This window comes from Antedon bifida, chromosome 1 (assembly GCF_963402885.1).
Source record: "Antedon bifida chromosome 1, ecAntBifi1.1, whole genome shotgun sequence".
Taxonomy (NCBI): Eukaryota; Metazoa; Echinodermata; class Crinoidea; order Comatulida; family Antedonidae; genus Antedon; species Antedon bifida.
This window is the reverse complement of record NC_136226.1, coordinates 30,537,288-30,561,625: the sequence shown is the minus strand read 5'-3', so window position 1 is coordinate 30,561,625 and position 24,338 is coordinate 30,537,288. Positions and strand designations below refer to the sequence as shown.

General features: G+C 30.0%; 1 protein-coding gene across 12 annotated transcripts in view; it reads right to left on the bottom strand.

Annotated features, from left to right (window-relative positions):
• Positions 1-24,338, bottom strand: part of LOC144849546 (prolyl endopeptidase FAP-like) — a 117,903-nt gene that overhangs the window by 39,295 nt on the left and 54,270 nt on the right. For 2 of the 12 annotated variants that reach the window (XM_078706521.1, XM_078706537.1), the window contains exon 1: positions 4,970-5,071. The exons of 5 other annotated variants lie outside the window; for them this stretch is intronic. In XM_078706521.1, coding sequence (XP_078562647.1) covers positions 4,970-5,035 — 66 coding nt within the window. In that variant the 5' untranslated portion in view covers positions 5,036-5,071. Of the gene's footprint in view, positions 1-2,454; positions 2,558-4,969; positions 5,072-11,992; positions 12,028-14,850; positions 15,001-15,124; positions 15,553-21,324; positions 21,376-24,338 lie in introns of those variants that run through there. 5 more of the 12 variants (XM_078706530.1, XM_078706554.1, XM_078706577.1 and 2 more) reach the window with 5 other exon arrangements.

Genomic DNA, 24,338 nt, shown 5'->3' with positions numbered 1-24,338 from the left:
ATTGAAAATATATTTGATTTTATATTTGATTTGTTTTGGGTTGACAAACTACCAACTTAACTTGAAATTTGAATAAATAAAAAATGAATAAATTAATCATTTTTTTGCAGCATTAAGTTTTCTTTTCAGTGAAGTAAATTCAAACAAATTTGTTTTAAACAAAATAAATTAAATCATTTTTTGCATTAAGCTTTCAACAAGTAAATTCAAACAATTTTTTTTTAAACAAAAAAAGAATAAATTAATCATAATAATCATTTTTTAACGTAAATTCTAACAATTTTGTTTACATTATTGATTTGGTAAGAAAATGTTCTCGTTCTGAATAAATTAGCAATTGAATTTGATAGAAACCAAGTAATTAGGAGAATGTTCAAATTAAGATGAATGTGTACTGGTAATTGATGATGGCATGTTAAACGTAGCCACTTAGTATGTATCAACATTTGAATAATCATTTAGCATTTCTAGGTTTCATTTACAATCAATCAAACAATTTCCATTCGTCGTAAAGTCACCTTTGTAGTCTAGTTTCCTTTTTGTTGTTGTGTATGAAAAATACTTCTGAGTGAAAAAAAGATGCATTGATTTAAAAATGTATGTAAAAACATGAGAAACTAGAGGGTACTCCGAGAGTACAAACCTCCGCCTACTGTAAAATTCCCTACATAAAATGCCCCCTGAATATTTTTTTTTTACATTTTTTTTTTATTAGTTCTAAGTGTAAATATGTTAACTGCAAACTACAAAGTTGTGGATGACAGTGTGGTGTAATGGTTATGTATCCAGCCTCTCACAGTTGAGATCACTGGTTCAAGTCCCACTGAGGTTTTTTTTTGTTTATTATTTTTTTATTTCTTTTTTTTTTAGTTTTTTGTGGACCTTGATCTTTGACCCACACTTATATGATGTGTCATTGATCATTGTGGCTAAGTTTGGTGAGAATCAGATAAAAACTGTGGTCTCTAGGCAGTAAAATAGTTTTGTGTTAGTTGTGAACTTGACCTATGACTTGACCTTTTCAAATTCGAACTCGTCCGAGCTTTTGGGGCATAGATCATTGTTGCTAAATTTGGTGAGAATCGGATAAAAACTGTGGCCTCCAGGCTGTTCACAGACACACAAACACACACACAAACACACACACACACACAAACATACAGGGGTGAAAACATAACCTCCTTAACGGAGGTAATGAAGATTAATAAAATCAGACTTTAAATAGACCAATTTGCAGTTTTAATAAAGTTTTTCTAGTGATATATTTTAGTAAATGGTAATGATTTTATGCGCAATAGGTATTCATAATTGTTGTGTTTTCTCTATTACTATAATATTGTATTAATGTGATTTGACATTTGTCGTTTTTTGTGTGCAGCCCATATTATTTATATTTTTATAAATACAATGCTTTCAGCTGTTGATGTTTTTAGTATTATTTATACTGAAAAAAAAATTAAAATAATAAATACATTTTTACCAACACAACACAGTAAAGAACAATTCTTCTCTGCACTATCATTCGCACCAGTCAAGAGGTTACCACAATATTTATGAAGAACTTATAAATTAATAATTACGCCTACTTAATTGTGATGTTGCATGACTGTCTGTGAGTCTATTGTTCCTTGTTGACTTTAACTAATTAACTAGGACAGGTGTCCGTGCACAATTAAATGTTTCCAGCACAAGGTATATTCAAATACTATTTCTAATTAAGTCAAAGTATAATTACTTTGAGGTCAATAAAGGTTAAATAAAGATTGACCTGTCATCAAAATAAAAACAGTCTGCTTATTTTGACGATCATAATTCAATACAACTAGAATCAAACAGAAATAGATTCATATGAAATAAATGAATTAGATACACAAAGATAAGAAGCGATCAAGCGTAAAGTTATTTACCACCTGCTTATCCATCCATAAGATTGACACCTGTACAATCTATACACAGATACAGACAATAATAAGGGAAGGATATAATTTGATGTCTGACTTCATTAAAACATCAAATTTTATAGATTATTCTAAAACAATAATATTTTTATCTCTTTTCTAAAGAGATGCACTCGTCATCTCTCCATCTCTGCATCATTTTCCTCCAATCAAATGCATAGCCTAAATTTTAATAACAAGAAACTCACTGTCAAATTTTAACAATCACACATGACCATGGACCAATATAAACCAACCAAATTTCCAACAGATATAATTTGATATATGAAACTATTACAAAATAAATCAAATCAGAATCAATTACAAAATACCAATAAATATCACTTGTATGCAAGTATCTTGCCTAAGGATACAAGCAATGCGGCAAGAGTTGGATTCGAACCACGATCTCACGATCAGTAACGTCCAACACACTGTGCCACACGCCCTCACATATACACATTTTAAAGAAGAATTTGTTTAAGAAGTTTTTAGAAATACATATGTATGGTACTACCTGCTGTTTCCTTGGTTTTTCAACATCTTCCTCAGCTTTCTTTTGTGTAACAACTAACATCGCATTTTATTATTTTATCCAAATGTTTCTTGGTGAAATTCACTCCTTAAACTAATCGCACAGTAGCATAAATTCCTCGTAATTATGTCAAAAAAGATGCCGACAATGTGCCAATATAATAAAATCTGGTCACTCCACGGTATCTCCTTGCATAGCTAATGACTGATAAACTAGGAATACGGTTCAATCAATCTCATTAAAATTCAGTGGCAATACTAATTTGCTTAATGAAGGGTCTCCGCAATGAACTTCTTAAGTTTCCAATACCGTGGGGATCTACGACATCTTTACACTCCCAAAGCTTCTGTCGCATATGTCATATCACTTTGAAAAAAATCAATCAATCAATACGCCCTTCGTTTCCCAACACAATCAAAAGATATGTAGAATTACAGAAGATTATATGAAATTGTTAGTCTCTCTGTAAACCTAATAGCAATCTTGTTGGAATTTGTTGATGGAAAAGTAATTTTTGTTTGGAATCTGTCACGTGTCAGTAGAGATATGTTAGAATGTTAGTGTTGATGCAACATGCATGATCAAGTAAGCAGGGGTTTTAGCTTTATCCAAATTGTACGCAAACTGTACATATGCAGTTAACAATATAATAGACTACCGTAACAGTCCGTCAAGGGTAATTTGATGCTAGATACCAATTTAAACTCGCAAAATAACCATTAAAATTAAACTCTCCTGGGACAGTAGTGCGAGAATACATTACAGATTCATCAATTAAATTCACTTATTTATGTCTTATTTTTTACAATTTCACGACAAAATTATAATAGAAAATGAATATACATTTTTACAGTATTAAACCGAATTTATTTTGAGAAAATTTGACAATAAAATATCTGCATTTAAAAGGAACATATTGTAACATTCAAATTATAGTCATGCATGAGGACCCACAATAAATTGCAAAAAAATATGTTTTATAGGTCGTTTTCAGTCGAATGAGATAAGCGATTCTCAAAATATACATCATTGTAATAATCTTGCAACATTCATTAATGAAGATATAACACATTTACTTTCTTTTTATTCTAGGCCCCAATTTGGATCTGCCTTTGGGTTTGACAAATTACCTCAATGTGAAATTTTGACTACAACTCTATGTTTTGAGACATAATACATAGAGAAATTACACTATTATTATAACTGTCATTTGTTATTTAAATTATACAGTGATAATGAAGATACAGCCTTGGACCAATAAATTAGACAGGACCATGATAGGCCTACAGCAGAAGAAAATACATTAATAACTAAAGCTAAACAGTTTTGGTTAAAATATGGTTAATAAAGTCATTAATAATTAGTTACTATAGATATCATAATAAATACTGTCTAATAGAAGGTATAATTACAAGTCATTTAATAAGCATAATGTAATATAATGATACTGAGTAACAAAAGTGTGATGTGCCTAAATATGGTAGTGATATGCTCAAATATGGTAGTGATATGCTCAAATATGGTATGGATATGCTCAAATATGGTAGTGATATGCTCAAATATGGTAATGATATGCTCAAATATGGTAGTGATATGCTCAAATATGGTATTGATATGCTCAAATATGATATTGATATGCTCAAATATGGTAGTGATATGCTCAAATATGGTAGTGATATGCTCAAATATGGTATTGATATGCTCAAATATGGTATTGATATGCTCAAATATGGTATTGATATGCTCAAATATGATATTGATATGCTCAAATATGGTAGTGATATGCTCAAATATGGTAGTGATATGCTCAAATATGGTAGTGATATGACACCATCATATCCATGGGCACATCACATTTTTTTGTCAGATAAAGTTTGATAGTGTAGACAGAGCTTAAGAATGTATCAGCTTTCACTTGTATGTAGTTCCTAATATAGAGTGATTATCATTAAACGACACATAATATTTATAGCTTATAAGACGTCATATTATAGGACCGTACTAATAGCACAGAAAACATTTCTTTGTATAATCAATATACCTAATTAATAGCAAGTAACCTTTCACAAATATCGAACAATGTCTTTAGTTATTTGTGAATCAATTTGTGTGTATTGAGGAATTCACAGTGTGGGAGTATTTAGTAGCTTTATTTATTTTATGTGTGTAGCTAAAAAGAACAACTAAATTTGAAATTGGAGAATGAAATTAACAAACTGACCATAGAAAGAATTTTTTTAGTTTTTTTCAAATTCAAATAACATTTATTTACCTCCTTTCAAGATTGAAACAATAATTAAATAAATAAGAAATAACATATACAAATAACACTAAATCTGTGATGAAAAGGAAGAAAGCAGGATCCCAGAAAGAACAAAGAACACATTCTGATTATAAACTGTAATTAAAAAGGGATGGATCCAGCGGATATGCACATAATATTAGTCTGTCAAAAATATAAAAAGTAGTTAGATTTTTAAAATTGTTGAATACATACATCATCATTACTAAAATACTCTTCCTCCTCTTCCTCTGGTAACCGCCCATGCACCGGTATCGTCATCTTCCAAAATTCATTTACCCAAGATGACAGAAAGACTTATGACTTATGCAACTATAATCATGTGCCGAAAATATCCAAAAAGAACATCACAAACATCACAGTATCAGTAAACTCTGTTATTCAACACTTAGCAATATGACAATGATACCAACGTCTTAGTGAACAATGCCTCACTGATCCATACAAGAACAAACAAAGGTTTAATAACTGCTTGTTACCAGTCAATAAGCTATATATTTCATCACAAGAGAAGTTATTGCTAATAAAACCATTGAGATGCTTATTTGTCGATAGTGGTGGTAGAATCATAAAACCAGTTTAAAAGAACCAGAAAACATTATGAACAGCATTAACCTTTTGCCATAAAACATTCAATAACATCTATGTCTCCACAAATGTACTTTACTTAATTAATTCATTAAAGTGCATCACCTCATCAAATGTGTCAACACTATAACAACAACATTGTTTTCATTATATTATAAATATAGTTCTTAATATTCTTTTCCCCCAGTATTACACAATATATATATTGATCTAACGTTTTTTAAAAAGTGTGGAAAGTAATTTACATGTAAATGAAAGTCAGTCGCGAGTAGCTAGCTCAATTAATATCGTGCGACAACAACCTTTAAAACTCTAATTTTCACAGATATTAGTATGCAATACTTTGGAATTGTACTAATAGGTTATATAGTGTAATACCTTACATAGAAAGAATCGTAGACAAGAATTAGGTTCAGGACAAAATGTTTCATGTTGGGAAATTAAAATCGACGTGAAGGTGAATTTTGTAATCAATAAAAAAGAAAATGAATTATAATTCAATGTTAAGATATTTAAAAAATCTGAAAAAATAATTCCTTTGAATGTTTTTGTTAAATATGCCATTTTAATGTACATATAGTTATTCACTTTGACAAAAGATTGCATCGGGAAAAAAAATGAATGAATGAAAAAAGTGTAATTTATAGCAAAACAAATAGTCAAATTGACTGGAAGTCAGTAGGTTTTTGGTTGAATTTAACAGTTTATTTTGTCTAGTTATAAGTGAAAACATTGTTTTTTCCTACAGAAGTTAAAAACTTGATTAAAACTGCAAAATGGTCTATTCAAAGTATTTTTTTATTAATCTTAATTTTTCCTGTTTTTGGGGACAATACATCTTTAATTGTACATATTAGCTAATTTAGAAGAGAAAAAAAATTGGTATGAAAAACGAGGTTGTCCTTCATGGTATGTACGATCATTTGATTATGTATTATTCTGTTTACTAATAGTCTACATGGTGGAATAATGAAAAATATTACAGGTATATTATTAATATCATACAGTAATGAAAATATTACTGATTAGCATAATAGTAGAAAATGTATTGATTATTTGTAGATGCAATTTAATATCATAGTCATAAAGCTTTATGTCGGCAGACGATGACGGGAATGTTTGCTACTCAACAATTGAGGGCTCTCTACTCATTATTAACTAAACTTGAGTACTACTGTAAAGCTCTGTCTACACTATCAAACTTTATGGACACAAAAATGTGATGTGCCCATATATGGACATGATGATGTCATATCACTACCATATTTAAGCATATCACTACCATATTTGGGTACATCACACTTTGTTGTCACATAAAGTTTGATAGTGTAGACAGAGCTTAACACTTCTTCCCTGCTAAAAGCAACATTTGTGGTACCTCTAAAATGGAAGTGGAGAAACAAGGAAACATCATATACTTTTGCTATTCTGAAGTTATAATATTAATAAACAAACAATTACAATATTTATGCAATTGTTCAAACTTGTCAATCTTCAATTTTTATACATATTTTGGCAAATTTATATCTTCAGTGCTGTAATATTTTTAAATATAATCTTTAGATGCAAGTTACAGACAAAAAATTTCATTCTTTTTCTCCCCTACTGTCTCTCTCAATGACTCACTCTTCTGTTGTTCCCAAACCTTGTAGGAGGCAAGGCCGTAGCGAGGGTTTAAAAACAGACGAGGTAAAGATGCTTTAAATATAATTATTAAATATAAAATATGACGATCTCTGCTGGGAAATTGAGGTGGGTTGTGGAAATTGAAAAGGCGAGTATCTCATCTGCCTCACGCTGGCTCCTGCCCTGAGAGGATTTATATTCAAGGATTATTCATGTGTTATAATGAATAAAATTAATAATTTCTTTTCTTCTAGCTTTAAAAGTTTTTTTTTTCTTAATAGCACGCTGTAGACAACAATTTTATTATATTTCTTGTGAATTTAATATGTGCTGTATTTAAGATACCTCTTAAAATTGTAATCGACCACAGGATCTTGTAAGAAAGCCAAAACGAATAAATTATCTGTGATGCTGCAAAATCAGCAATGAAGTATTATATATCAGGTGAAGTTAAAACCTTTTTGAGGTAGACACGTCCAGTTGACAACATGACAAACTAGCTTTATGATTACTTTTATGATATATGTACCTTACTAAAAAGATAATCAGTAGAAAACAGTGTCTTCTTCATAGGGTACTGTCCCTTGAACAGGGCCTGACCATCGTGTTAAAATATATATTACAGTTAAAGATACTGACCCCTAAAAAAATTTTTTTCACATTTTTTTTAAATATGTCATTTTAATGTCACATAATAGTTATTGACTTTGACCAAAAACTGGATAAAAAAAAAATTATTTACCTGAAAAAAATGTAATTTAAAGCAAAAAAGACTTTTTTGGTTAAAATGAAACATTTCTTTTGTCTTTTTATAAGTGAAATAATTATTTTTTTGGCTTTTTTTTTTTACAGAAGTGAATAACTTTATTAAAACTGCAAAATGGCCTATTAAGTCTGATTTTATTAATCTTAATTTTTCATGTTTTTCAGGAACAATACATCTTTAATTGCCCAGTTAATAAGGGTGTTTCCTCAATACAAGTGTCCCAAGAGATTATAATGTATTTTTTTATTCATTTCTGAAGATTAAAAAATTGAACCATATAGCTCGTCTCGCTTATAATTTATCAACCTCATTGGAATCTGTAATTTAAATATAAATACAAAATAAAGAGAATTTTAATATTAAAATTCTGAAATAACTGTAACTGATCGAAAGTACCGCCCCAGGTGGAATAAACGTCACGGTCCAATAAGCAATAAAAACCAAATTTGATTCATAATTTCCAACATTATTTTCCTATCACACCATACACCGTACACTCTTTAATAATATACATCAGTAGGTGAAATGTCATGTTAGCTACTTGCACGAGGAAATTCAACCTGTTTATGTGTTATCACATCCAAGAATAAATATTGGTTTAAATAAAACCGTTTTTTTTTCACCGTTTATGAATAATGTTAATAGTGGTATAACCATCACTGATCATTGATCTACAGCCTTTTATCGATATTGTAAAGCTACTATCAAACTAGTTTGACAAAAAAAGTGTGATGTGCCCAAATTATGGTAGTGATATTCTCAAATATGTTAGTGATATGACGTAATCATGTCCATGGGCACGTCACATAAAGGTTGATAGTGTAGACAGAGAGAGTTTGTCAAAATGACTAGTAACTGAACTAGATTTAAAAATCGCCGCAAAAAGGAGTGGGGGGGGGGGGGTGGTGAGAGTTTGGGTACTCTTTCCGGGGCAGGTATCTTTGTATTTTTTAATTTAACAGATTTTTTTTTAGTGATTTATACTACCTCATAATGAATAAAAATAGTTTATATTGAGAAAGGGGAGGAGGGGAAAGGGAAGAATTGGTGTACTTACTCTGGGACAAGTATCTTTGTATTTCAAGTGATTTATACAACCGACTATCGAATAAAAATAGTTTATATTGATTAATATCCATCGTGCAAAAGTAAATGAAAATAAATAGGGCAGGTCGTGCTAAGCACTCAACATTGAAGTATATATTCCTCACCTGTTATGCACATAATTAGGATAAAATAGTTGTCAATAGTGATATTTCACTGCATGCATTGTAACAGGATGCTAGCTTCAGAAATTCAAAAGAATATTCACAATCAAGGTTTGTTTGTCAGATGCTGCGCCACAAATGGATATTTGCCAATAAACCCTGTTTATTTTTTTTTACAATATTAGTATAACGCATTTACAATATTTTTCATATTTTATACAATATTTATATTATGTAGGTCTGTACACAGAAGAATCTCTATTCACTCTAAGGAACTAAGGGAAAGTATTTATTGAGTTAAGTGAAATACTTAAGGGAAATATCACTTTAAGTGTGATGTGAATACAGCCACAGGTCCATAGCCCGGATTTCTGCAGGATGTGGGGAGAGGGGAGTTGGCTTGTCTACACTATTTAGGCCTACCATCATTTCCTCTGCTGGTCTCTTCATTTGAAAGGGATACTGGCCATTTTAGAAAAAAGTGGGTTGTCTATGTAGAGACTTGATTAAATCCTACATATATATAGCTGTATAATGATTGAATTGACTTCAGAACAAACTTTTGTCTAATTATAAAATATTTATGTAATATTAGGATGCAATTGTATTCATAAAAGTTTTATTTTAACCTTAAAGCTCTGTCTACACTATCGAACTTTATGTGACAAAAAATGTGTGATGTACCCAGATATGGTAGTGATATGCTTAAATATGGTAGTGATATGACATCATCATGTCATTATATGGCCACATCACTTGTTTTTTGTCACATAAAGTTTGATAGTGTAGACAGAGCTTTATTAACAACAAATTACTTTAATTTAATACATCTACAGTATACTGTCATTATGTACTTGTGGAATATATAATCATGCCAAGTTAATTGCAAAAACTAAAATATATTCAGTAAGGAATATTGTGAGTTCAAGTTTCTTTGGATATAACACATTATTTGTTTGTAATTGCTTTGTGGATTATCATTAAGAAAATAAACAAATGAGATTTTGATAGAATGAGCAAAATCTGACACTAAAGAACTATTATTAGCTTGGACAGATATATATATCTGTATGTTAGGTTTTGAAGTTTTTAAACTTAAAAAATAATTAAATTATTAATCTTGAAGTATAAAAACATATTTATAGCTTCCAGTGATCCTAATAATAATTCTTTTCACATCATGTGTAAACTCAACAATTTTGCTAGGTGATGTAAAAGGGGTAAAGAGAGGATACTCAATTCTGGATGCCATATAAATTCACAAAAAAATATATATATATTTGTATTTTATTACTAAAGAAATTGGAAGTGAATGGTTAAATAAGTTAATAATTATCATATAACTTTAAAATAAAATTTAATCACAAAAACGTTGATCTTTTTTGTCATTAAATTGTATAATAAATATATAGTGTACAGTATATTATTCAAACAATGTATTTCACAAAGTAATATTTAAAGTAATGTTATATTTAAAACATCAAGTTGATCCTAATTCAATAATTACGTTATGCTTTTACAGTATAAAATCAAAGACGTTTAAAACAAACTTGAATCTTGACTAAGAAATCAATATACCAAGTCTTATCACGGAAGAAATCGTTCTTATCTTATGCGAATTAAGTTTTGAAATTGACTTCAACAAATTTCCCATTTGAAATAATGAGAAAATGGATGGCCTTTATCAACTGATTATGATTTTGAAACATAACCCAAAAAAACAAACAGAAGAGATATAATTAAGAGAAACCTGAGGACTAAATTTGCAGAAACATGTACGACGACGAAGAGCCAAGTGGATCCGCAAGCAGTATACATCAACGGCAATTGAATATGACCGATCGTCTTACAAATAATATAATAAATTCGGGAAACCTAAAACTTGACATCAGCCTAATTTTAGTTTTTCATCTTTCAATTTGTAATATCTTTGACGTGAACACAATAATGGTGATTTAGTGTGTAAGAAATGCATTTTATAGTAGGTAGTAGTAGTAATAGTCACTAGTATTATTTTTTCACAATTTTAAGAATTTTTATTAAAATTTAAATTTGATTTGCATAATTAAATGAATACAGGTATCAATTTCTCTTTATAACACCAACATCTATTATTGTTTAAGTGTTCATTGTAAAAAAAATATGCAAAAGACTTTTAATAAAAATGTATGTTATTCTTTACACAAATCATTCTTAATTTTGTGCTTTTTAATTTTCTGTTGCTTGATCTGCATTTTGCACTATATAAATTGAACATTGACATTTTCAATATTAATTTTGTCTTATTAGAAGCTGGTTTACCAACAAAATAAATTGTAATACTAATCATTTAAATCATAGGAATCATAAAACTTTAAACAATGTATGCCAACAATAAAAAAAAGTAAAAAATAGGTATGAGAATTTCCCAGTCTATTAAACATCATGCTTCTACATTTTTATTTTTTATTTGCTCAGGTTAAAAAAAATTGAATTTTAATATAAATTTTGCTTTCTTCAATATAATAACAAGCTATTACAAAAAACAAGGAAATTTAATATATTTAAGCCATTGTATGATTACCTGCAGTTGTAATGTACTACTGGGAGGGATGTCAAACATAAATATCCTCAGAAGAATTTACTCTAATATATTGTCAACACTATCAAACAGGTTTGACAAAAAAAGTGTGATGTGCCCAAATATGGTAATCATATGGTCAAATATGGTAGTGATATGACATCATCATGTCCATATATGGGCACATCATATTTTTTTTTTCACAAAGTTTGATAGTGCAGACAGAGCTTTAGTTCTGCTGTTATGTTACTTTTGAGTGACACAAACACAACTTTAGTTTGCAGGGTTTGCCAATATACTTACAAGGTACATACATAATTGCTGTCACACACCCAACTCAGAGAATGTTTTGATGTAACTTTACTACAGGCTGTAATATTCTTAGACATAACACTAAATTATATAAATATTATATTAGAGGTTATAATATATCACTATAAGATATAAGAATAATAACAACAATAACATACCATGGTTCGCTGAAGACAACTTGAATTTTTAGGTTCGGAAGCCATTTCCTGTTTTGTCAATTTTTAATACCGTGTGAGTCAATAATAAAGCTCATTGTATACTGCCAAAAAACTTTTACGTTTAACCTTCTAAAATGGCCAAAACTAACAGGAAATTTAATATATTTTATTTAACTATTTTATATAATAATACCCATATATGGTAAAACAATATAAATTAATTATATTTCATTTTATATGAAATGAAAGAACAAAAATGTTTATTTTTTTTATTTATTTTAAAGTTCTTTATGTTTTCTGGAGCATGAAATTGTTTTAATACCATCCTTTTTGTATTTTATAACTGGCTGACTTTGTATCTAATTTGCATGATAATAACTCTATAGGTTATGCTTTGTATTTGCTAGATGTGCCTGGATATCAAAAATACAACTTGTGACAAAAATCACTGTCTAAATGTAGGCATAAATTTTTTTATCTTTTTAACGCCAATTCTTCTAAAGACTTGCCCCAATTGGGCAAGTAATTTGCTGTAGATTTTTACTGGCCCACTCATGGCTTCACTAAAACTCAGATTTGGAGTAATTTTCATGACTGAATTGTCCTCAGTAAAACACCCTTCCCTTACCCACTGACTACCTCCTCCCCTCTCTACTGTACATTGATTTCAGACTCAGATTTATTTGGTCCTTGCAAAATTCATGACAGGCACAATCACTCGCATAACATTACAATAACATAAAAAATATATATAAGTAAAATAAATATAAACAAGTAAATAGTTGTAATAAAGATACACTATATAATATAGACTACAAGGTGATTCAACAGTATTTGTCATTGAAAGCACGAATGGAAAAAGGGACGAAAGAATTTAGATGGTGTTCAACAATAGTGAGCATACATTGTAAAAATGTCAGATATATTAACACTATTTCCACAATTTTCAATCTATAATATTCACGTTATATCATGCTTGAAATAGGTGATAAATGCTAACTTATTGTAGCTATGTTGACACCTCTTAGCTGGAGTGTCATGAGACGGGACAAAAGAACTCTCCCTGGGGTTCTTGCCTGTTTTCCTATTCAAACATTACGTTAAATCAAACAGTAAAACGCTTGAAATCTCAACAACATAGACTGTACAACTGAAATGCATATTTGCAATGTCTCGTAGTACTTAAATCTGAAATGAACAATAAACACTACAGTTCTCCACCATAATCTTATGGAAATAATTTCCATATATAGTATCATTGTCTCTAGGAAGATGGGACAATAATAAGATTAGAAGAGTATAGGAATGTGAATATTATTATTTACATTTTTCTAAAATCTGAAATGAATGATAAATACTACAGCATTTAAAACTCTACCATAATTTTATGAAAATAATTTACATATAATGTACATGATATTAAGCTGTCTGTCTACACTATCAAACTAGTTTGACAAAAAAAAAATGTGAGGTGCCCAAATATGGTAGTTATATTCCCAAATATGGTAGCAATAGGATATCATCATGTCCATATATGGGCACATCACATTTTTATGTCACATAAAGTTTGATAGTGTAAACAAGACTTTAGAAATAATATTCCAAAACTGTATTCGAAAATAATAATAATAATAATAGTTCATTCTTATATAGCGCATATAAGCAAGCTCTCAATGCACTGAAAATATATTTCTTCACATTGTACAGGGTTTAAGAATGACAATCACAAATTTGTGTACATATAAAACAAAAACTATAATTAATATACTATAGTAACCAAATAATAGATCAGTAGTAATATTAACATTGTAATATACAATATTATCATCATACTTTATACATTGAAATGTTAATATTTTCATTTTTAGTTACTGGTAAGTTTTTTTTAATAAATAATTTTATTCAGGAAGATATGACATTAATTTTCTTTATTGCTAAGCAATATTGAATTGAAGCATGAATTTTAATCTACTTAAAAGATTTTAATCAAGCCAATATATAAAGCGGTAAAAAAAAGTCAAGGTAATTAACTGTTAACTGCTGTATATTAATCTCTCTCGTTGAGCTTCAAACAGAATATATGACGATACCGATGAAATACTGAATTGCAGATTTTGAACAAATATTTATAGCAAACAAATATTTGGTTGAACTAAATGCATGGTATTCTTGTTTGATTGTGTAATATTGCAAGACAGATATAAGCTACCAGGCTTTTGTAGATTTAAGAGGGGGTGGGGACTAGGGGTGAGGACTAAGGGGTACCACTATGCACCCTTCTTAAAAAAACACAGTCTTATGCTGTTTTGTGTGTACTACCTACTACATAAAAGGCCGACTTAATATAAAATTATAATCAATCAATCAATCAAAATCAATTTATTCCCTAAAATGGAATAAATAGGTAATCAAAAAGTTATGGAAACAAATAAAACTAAAATATTAGTAGATAGTTTAAAAACTATATTAGTGATATCCAAAATAATGTTTCCTTGCAAACACAATCTAAACAAAATGTTCCCTTATGTTATTAATAAAATATTAAATAATTAAAAATTTGTACAACAGTGGATGCAGCAGCGGTCAATTTTTACAACCATGGCCAAAAGTCTGACAATAAAAAATTATAAAACAAATAAAGTAAAATACTAGTAGATAGTTTAAAAACTATATTACCGTTATCAAAAATAATGTTTCCTTGCAAACACAATAAAAAAAATCAAAACAAAATTTTCCCTTATGTTGATAAATAAGTATTCAATAATTAAAAATTTGTACAACCGTGGCTGCAGCAGCGGTCAATTTGTACAACCATGGCTGCAGCGGCAGCGGTCAAACTATTAGAAAAAAACACCAACCTGTCGTTCTTCAAGCATAAACATTTCAGGCAAAATCTGTGAACAGACTTCAACAGCAATTCAACTTTATGATTGGACGTTAAGGAAGCACGGTACACCGTTAAATACCGTTAGCTCCAGCGTGTAAATAAATATGCAAAATAATTGTAATGAGACGGAGCACAAGAAGCTATACAGGTTGTTAATCATCTTAAAAATCAATAGACAAAATCACAAGTATCTTGTGTTTTCTAACGAACATTACTTTACATACGATGATGATTGAATTGCTTACCTTCTCATCATCTTCCTCAATCAATGAATCTGAAATATTCGACACGTTATCCATAGCTAATCTTCTCCTCCTCACTCATTCAGTAAAAATAATTAACTTCCTATATATTTAATTCGTCCAGGGGAACAGCTTTAGTGCTTTTCTTCACAATTGTCCCAGGAGTAAAGCTAACGTGTGTTTGTTTTTGATCGATACGATGTACACTGTATTTGATACACAAATCACAGACGTAACAACAGGCTGTTATGTAACTCTGTGTGAAAGTTTAGCAATCAAAAAGTAAACAAATTCTGTCTACCAGTCAACGCTCAGTATATGCTCATAATCCTAACAAAGCAGTTGTGACAATACTGAGGCTAGGCTATAATTACAGTCATAAGCCTACTACTATTTGTAAAGAGTTTGATTATAACACAAAAAGCTTTATGTGTGTTATAATAATATCCAATCAGTAGGCATATAACAGTTCTGCTTTTTTTTTTAGTTGTTCATCCACTTACTTGCTGTAATGTTCAACCTGTCAACGAGTTATAGCCCACATGTGGGCCATTCAAAATATCTTATATCTAACTGGAAAGATTCTGACCGAATCCACTGGCTAAAACCAAATTGCTTCACGTAGAAAACGAATGAAAATATCATAGCATAATCACGGTATAAAATAATCTTTTTCCCTAAAGAATCCGGAATGAAAAGCAGGCTGGCAACAAGAACAATTCTAATGTTATAAAATATCTCATCTTATGACAACAACATGTAGTTATATTTGATAGCTAACCTTTCAGAACATTCTGCTCATAACTTATTCTACGGAGTGATCCACCAGAGAGTAGCAGAATAGCGATTGTTTTCATATTATGCAATTCAAACACAGAATACTTTATGAAAATGGCATCCAAGGCTAGCACACCATGTTACTGGATATCTATACGTAAGTTTGAGAACCTCTAAATCAAATTAGTTCTATTACATATTGATTAATTACATCATTAATCAAATAATGAATCATTGAATATTGTTTCAACAAAAATGCAATGATGAAAACGATTGAATTATCACAGAAATCATGACAAAATTCATAAACTATCTGCTTCTTATAGTCCTCTTGCCTTGCATGTAATGTATTTCTGATGTTAGATCTTCTAAGAGAAAACCACTAGATGTGTATACAAATCACCTATAATACTGTGTTTAAACGTATGTAATTGTCACAGAAATCATGACAAAAATCAAAACTATCTACTTCATTATAGTCCTCTTGTATGTAATGTATTTCTGATGTTCGATCTTCTAAGAAACCAGTAGATATAATATGTATACACAAATCACCTATAATACTTGATATATAGTATTTGATATACTCTGTCAATGTGTTTGAACATATGTAATTGTCTACTTGTTAAATACAGATGACATTCCATGTCAACACATGAGCAGAATGCAGTTCTTTTGGCAATGTTAAATATTAAATGTTAATATTATTTGACAAATGATAAATAAGATTTGGAACATAAACCTGTATACATTTATCATAAAACTATATATGACGATTGTAATGTAGTACTGTATATATAAATCGACATCACTTTTAATCAGTTTTAAACTACATATGATTATTGCAATGTTATCGGTTTTATTAGTTTGGTTTGGTCTACATTAAAATTAGTTTGCATGGTGTTATATTATCTATTATTAGTGTTTAACTTAATTCTTTTCAAAATTGTTCAAAACAAGGAAACATAGCCACTCTCACAAGCAGTTATTAATACTAATTGATAACATTAATACTTCTTTAAATCTCAACATAAGTAACATTTAAAAGTTGAATCTGTATACAATTCAACATAAAAAAAAATGGTTTAGAAATAAACAATAAACAACCAAATCTACAAATGGTGTACTATAAATCATGTATGCCAAATTAATCAATAATTTAAATGAACACATGTTTTCAAATAGCTTATACTAATAAATTTATTTATAAATTAGCATTTTAACTTTAAAAAAAAGATTTTATCATTACTATACATTTATTATAATAAAACAAGGGTAGCTGAGACGCACTGTATTGAGAATTAAACGTTATATCATTCTCGAGAATTTGACGTTTTACCATTCTCGAGAATTTGACATTCTCATTCTCATTATGAAGAATAAATTTGTTAGACATCATAGAATATCTAGTTAGTTTAATCGGCAGTAAATCCTGTGTTATTCACAGGACATACCTTTAGTTACAAAGAACATAAAAATGTGCTATAAACTAATGTGTATGGTTCTATTGAATAACATGTGTGAATAACACTTGACTTTCAAAGTTGAATAAAGACTCAACTATAGAGGGGGCTATGATAAATAATCAGGCATCCATAGAGAATCAAATTATTATTTCTCTGTGATGAAATATGTGCAATTTCAATTTTCTTCTTTTCAAATAATTAAAAGATATGATATTGAAATCTTTATAAAATGTAAAAAAAATAAAAATAAAGGATCCCTTTGGAAGTAAGCCTTTAGGCTTAAAGGGTTATCCCCTGCTTTCCATGTCTAATTTCTCAATGTTTGTATTATTCTATGTATTTTTTGATTCAAACTTTATGCTGTTTCATAAATTGTTCTTGGAAAGCAATACATATTACTTACTAATATAAGAATGTATGTAATAGAATTTTATTCTGCAATTTAGATTTTCTAAAATTGTATTAATATAATATAGATTGTGGAATTAATTGAACAGAAAAGAATTACCTATCATGTCTATTAATAAGGATTATAAACTGTACCACCTATCTGATAAGACAGAGATTAATTTACTATTGTTAATCCTTGGCCATGTGTGCCTAAAGACATGAAATAAATACATAACAATATTTTTCTTTGAACTTAAAATGATATTTTCATAAGAAAAAGTGATTTGTTGCCGAATAGGCCTTTTTATTGGTGCATAATAGTCCTTCATTTTGAATCGGAAATTTCTTTTTTAACCGACAAAACCCAAAAGTAATATAAGAAAGCTCATTGTCTTGATATTAATTTATTTAAATTTAAACACTTTATTAATTATTATCAATAATTAATAGCAATGTCATGATTTGGTGTCTTAAAGATAAAAAATCAAAAAGGGATCTTCTTCAAAAATTCAAAACTAACTGATTTCGTTTACATAAATAATAAGGAGAGCTGTTATGCATAGTAAAACTAAATGAAATTTTCTAGCAGGACAAAATATCAACATCAAACTGATATTATCTGATGAACATCAATCAATGGTTTTAAAATTATAATGTGAACTAATAAACTGTAGTTGGCATCAGTCTCAATCTTTTCATCTTGTAGCGAGTGAGTGGCTGAGCGGTTGAGAAAGTGGAACCGTAATACCTAGCCATAACATCGGCAAGGGTTTGAGCCTCACTTGCTCCATGGTTCTGGTGGTAGTACGAGTCTTCTGAGATAAGGACTATAAACTGTAGGTCTAGTGTACACATCTAGCTCATGTGCACTTTAAAGAACCTAGTACATTTTTCGAGACGAGTAGGCGGTTACCACGGTGTAATAGCTCACACAGAGCCACTGTCACACACAGACCTAACTAATCAAGAGGGGCCCCTTGATTGTCAGCATACGCTGTTTAGGGTCACCCTCTATAAATAAGGTTGAATAAAAAAGTATATCGGGCGCATCCCATCCTAAAGAACTTCGGTAAGCACCAGTAGAGTCTCAATTAAACTATAGAAACAGGCAGACATGAACGCAAAAACAATGACGAATTATAAGTATATCCATATAAACATTTTTAAGAATAACCAGATGCTTTCAAATGACACACTATTTTTCATTTTCCTTTTCAGGTTTTTCTTTCAATGTGTTGCAATCATCTTTTCGCATTATATTGTAGTTACTGTATATGTATTTTTTGTAGTAAATTAATTTCTCCATGGATTAACTATTAATCCATAGATTAACTATTAATTGATGTATTAACTATTAATCCATGGAGGAATTAGTCTGATTGGATTATACGATGTGGCCAATGCTAGAGGCCTTGTCTTTGACTCCTTCCCACCTTGAAGGAAACTCAGAGAGTGCAGACCTCCGCCTAAGCATATGAATATTTAATGGCGTCTTCTCATACAGCTATGAAACCATCCTTTAAAATCTTATGAAAATCGGGCAATAACTTTTTGAGTAATCCTGCTAACTTGCTTACTAACAAATATAGAAAGAAACAAACACACACACACGCGATCGACCACATAACCTCTCACCATTCTAGCGGAGGTAACAATTACCTTTAACATCACATCTTTACTAACATTAATTCAATTTCAATATTTTACTTGATTGTATACATTACATTATATTCCAGTCAGTAATAAAAGCCTAATGCAAAGAACTGCAAGCTGTCATTCCATTATCTACATGAAAACAATTTATCAGTTAAGTACTCACCTTGATTTTTACGTTCATATGCACGCGAAAATTTGGCGACGATGCAGATGATGAATTTGAATCAATGCCCTTTGAGAATGACCGCCCCATCCTTTTAAATTTAACTTTGATTCAGTGTAACAAGTTTCTCTACAGCTTATTCTGACCTCTTTGTTAAATTATTTCTTTCTTTTGTTGCATGGAGAGAGAGCGACGGAAGGAAGTATGTATGCGTTTAAGAATTTAGCATAAAGAGCTAAGCACTGATTTGATGTGCTAACATACTGTGTACAGATTTGACAATTATAAAAACCTCCTCACATGCTGCAAGCGCAAACAATAACATAATGCAATTCTTAATCCACGTTAACAAATTCCACCGTCGGCCACATTCAGTAAACTCCTCTTCAAATGTACCATAACTTAAAAATCTTCCCTTCAATCAAAGATTGTCAAAAACAATTGAATGCAGCGATTAATTAATAATAAGTATTAATAACAAACTGCATAATTTCAGATTTGATGCCGGAATAAATAATACACATCAATAATGTATCCCACGCTATAATCAGTTCCTCTCTATGTCTGTTTAGAATATAAGTGATAAATGTATCAAATACAGCCTTCGTTATGCTGATAATAACTGGCTTAATTAATAGACACGGTTATAAATTAAAACAGATAATCCAGGCTTTGAACCGCTGATTGAAATTTCACAATGTGAGGTAAACGGATTGATGCAGTTTATATAACCACCCACAATCTGTGCATAAAGATGATATGCAAAGATTAAAACGCAATTTAAAAGCTTCTTTTTCAAAATCATGAATAATTTAAAGTTACGGGGAAAATCAAATTACCTGAGTTATAGATTAATATAACGCCTGAAACGAATATCTAGACAATTTTAAACGTCTTTGTAGTATACTGTAATTACCATATAGCTATAAGGGCATGTCTGAAATGAACTTTATCAATTATCATTTCTCCAATTCTGTGAGGAAATGTGTGAAAGGGCCTTACAGTATACTATATATAAATGTGAATGGGGGAATAACCTGCGACTTGCAGCCTACTGGGCTGAATTGCGCACAGGTGTGGACGACATACCGCACATTTCTACTCCCGTAAGAGTCCCTTCATGTCGAGTGCTGCCACCAAAGAGCACCTTTTCGTCTCTCCACAACGACAGGGACTGAATGGACCAGTACACCGGGGTAACCCCCTACACTTCCGAAAGATATACTGGGTTCTTTAAAGTGCACACGAGCCAGATGTTCACACAGGACCTCCAGTTTTTAGTCCTTATCTGAGAAGACTTGTTCTATCACCAGAACAATGGTCGAGAAGTGACTTGAACCCGTTTATGTGCCGATTGTATAACTATGGTTTGCGGCAGCGCCCTTGCTTTAACCGCTCGGCCACTCAACTATTTGATCTTTTATTTCTTTTATTCTATATTGATTAAAATTTACAGATTAAAAAAGAAACCATTGCTTAAATATTGTTACATGTGATCATGTTTCCCGTCAGGCTATATTCAATAAAAATCTATATAATTTAAAAACATAATTTAAACAGAATATTTTTATTTTAATAAATATATAAACCGTTCATGTACCAGCAATAAATCCTAATATAAGAAATAAACATGGAGTCAATACTATATCTTATAAGTACATTTGTAGGTTAGATAATTAAACCAGAGGAAAAAAAAACAAAAATACATTTCATACTGACTAATAAAACATAATTACTATAGGTAAACTTACATATTTCATTGGCTTTAAACTCTCGGCTAGGTTCATTATGATTTCGTATAAAACTTTTCCCATGAACAACACGTACAAACGTACACCTTTTCTGTATTCTTCAGGATAAGTAGTATCAAAGACAAAATTCTCAAAATTAATAAGTTGATGGTACGCTAGGAAAGCTGAAATCTTAAAAGGTCAATACAGTAGTTAACCTTTCCTACCAAGCATATTCACTCTTTTTCTTTTTAGTGAGTGATTTTACCAATTTATTTTCAGTTTCAATGTCAGCAATCCAATTTAGATATGGCCGGTACAACGTTAACTTTGTAATTTACGAGAAGAAATCTAAAGATGTGTAGGTATCAAACAAATAAATGCCTCTCGGGCCAGCTTGTAGATCTAGCAAATCACAATGCATTAGTTAAAACATGTTGTTTACAAGAACCTGGTGCCTAGCTAGTAGCTACAGTCTTCTAACCTGCAGTTGACAGCCGATTCCATAGCAGCAAGTCACTAAGATAATTTCCTTTTTTACTTGATTAGCTTCTAAGAGATTTCTTTTTTAACTTAGTAATTAACAAAGGCAGGGGAAATTGAATAATAGATAGGCAGCTTATTGTGTTTTACTTATTTTTGTCTTTTAAGCAATTTTGGTTGTAGAATAGATTGGAGGAAAATTCAAGGCGAAAGCTTGAGATGTTAGACTTTGCACGAAGACGTGTTATTCTATTAATTTTGTCAATGAAAACCTTTTAATACTGACCTTGTATAAATTTATTTAATATGATAATTATCTCATAATAAAATTATAATACTTATTATATTTAATTTAATGTTTAAAATATTGGCTTACTCAGTAATAAAATTTGATAATATTGTTATTGATAACCTAATAAATACAATTATATTAGAATCTATGCAATGTTCTGCCAACTCAACTTGACTTGACTTAACTGTCCAACTTAAATATTCTCTCATTACAACATATAATATTCATTATTTGTATATTAATAAATACATTACCAATATACATCCTTATTTATTTAAGATAAGATAATCAAAATATTTTATTTTTTTATTGATATTTATTTTTTTATATTTTAACTAAAAATATTTTTTTAAATATAAATTATTGGTTTATTCAATTATTTCATTTTATAAATTTGGCATGTTGACAAGTTACTAGAGGGGAAAGCCTAGAGCTTGGTTCCCACTAGGACGTAACACAAACATGTAAGCGCGATGTACTGTAAGCAATTTACCAATCACAAGCAATGGATTATCCAAATTTTTGCTTGTGATTGGTCAACTCACTTGCGTTGCGATTACGTCCTTGCGTTGCCTCCAAATTAAATAACAAAACAGCCGCTGTTTTTTAACATTAATACAGGCCTACAAATCAGGTATTTGTTTCAGCACATTGAGACTTATAATAGCATAATACGCGATCCCCTTTAATTATTATCATTATTGAGTCGGTCCATGCAACAACTTTGATTTCATAAACCCATAAACAAAATATTATTACTACAGTCAAAAGCTAAAATATGATTTAATTAAACAAAATGTACGAATAGGTTTAAACTATCCATCATAATATTTATACATTTTAAAATAACTTACATAAGATTTGAACATCTTCGCATCTGTCTTGATTGCTAAGAGATCACAAAGCAAAAATAGCTCTGTAGAATTCAATAGATTACTTAAAAATGAACAAGACAATTCCACTGAGAGAGAAGAACAAAATTGCAAGTGTCAATAGCAGAGAAGTCCTCACATGTGCGTGATTACAAATCACATACAATCTATGTAAAAACTCTAGGGAATCGAGTGAAAAATCTTCGTTAAAAAACCGTAGATTTACAATTGGTAGTTTATTGTCAATTTTTATTCATGGCACAACATTGTGTTTTTACCATTCTCTTAAATTATCATTCTGTTGTCAGCTAATCCAAGCGTTTTGTCAAACTAAATGCAACAAAAACAAAAAACATTATTTGAAATAATATATTAGTGTATTAAATTAAATTATGTAAAAATAACAATTTTCTTCAGTATATCGCCGGGTGGTTCTGTGCCTATAGTGTTTATATATAATTATGTATGTATATTTCTTACAATTACAATTAGTTTTATTTATTCTTATATATACTGGTGGAACTGGTCATAAGCTGTTTGTTTTTCCAGCACAAGAATTTGTATCAAATGTATAAGTTATAAAAATAAATTAAAATTGAAATATAATATATCAAATTATAGGAAACTCAAGCTCTGTCTACACTATCAAACTAGTTTGACAAAAAAAAATGTGATGTCCAAATAGGGTAGTAATATGACATCATCATGTCCATATATGAGCACATCACATTTTTTGTCACATAAAGTTTGATAGTGTAGATAGAGCTTCACATGGGACAGTGTTCAAATGGTAAAATAAGACAACTTATGAGATTGAATTGTGTTTTTTTATAATAAAATAACCGGGTTATTAATAGAAAGTAAATATAGTACAAATATATGTCCTTGTTCAGTATAGGTCACCATTTTTTCATAATTATTGTCATCATCTTTTGTAATAATTTTTTGCAACATAATATCTTTTAATACATTATTCTATATAATGTATTAAATCTTTTCTTTTTAGTATGTTTTCAGTAATCCACCGATACGACACATCTTACATAATGCGTTCAACGCAATTTAGCGACAAGCGATTTATAGCTTGTTTGTGAATCTGTGAAATGCATGTTACGGTAAACTGTTCTTTTGTAATACATAATCCTTAAATCATCCTACGAGGGACATTGTGAATTACGATGTCTCCAATAAATGTCAAACTTAAGCATACACTAAGAAGTTTATATCCAACCTTCTATATCCTTAGAGGCAACTTAAAACATTGTGAAAACAACTTCTGTCTATTACAAATGTGACAAAGATGAACATCTTTCAGAACCAATACAGGCAGATGTCAACACGTGACATGTGGTGTTTTAGACGGAGATATGAGTTGTTTTTGAGGCAGA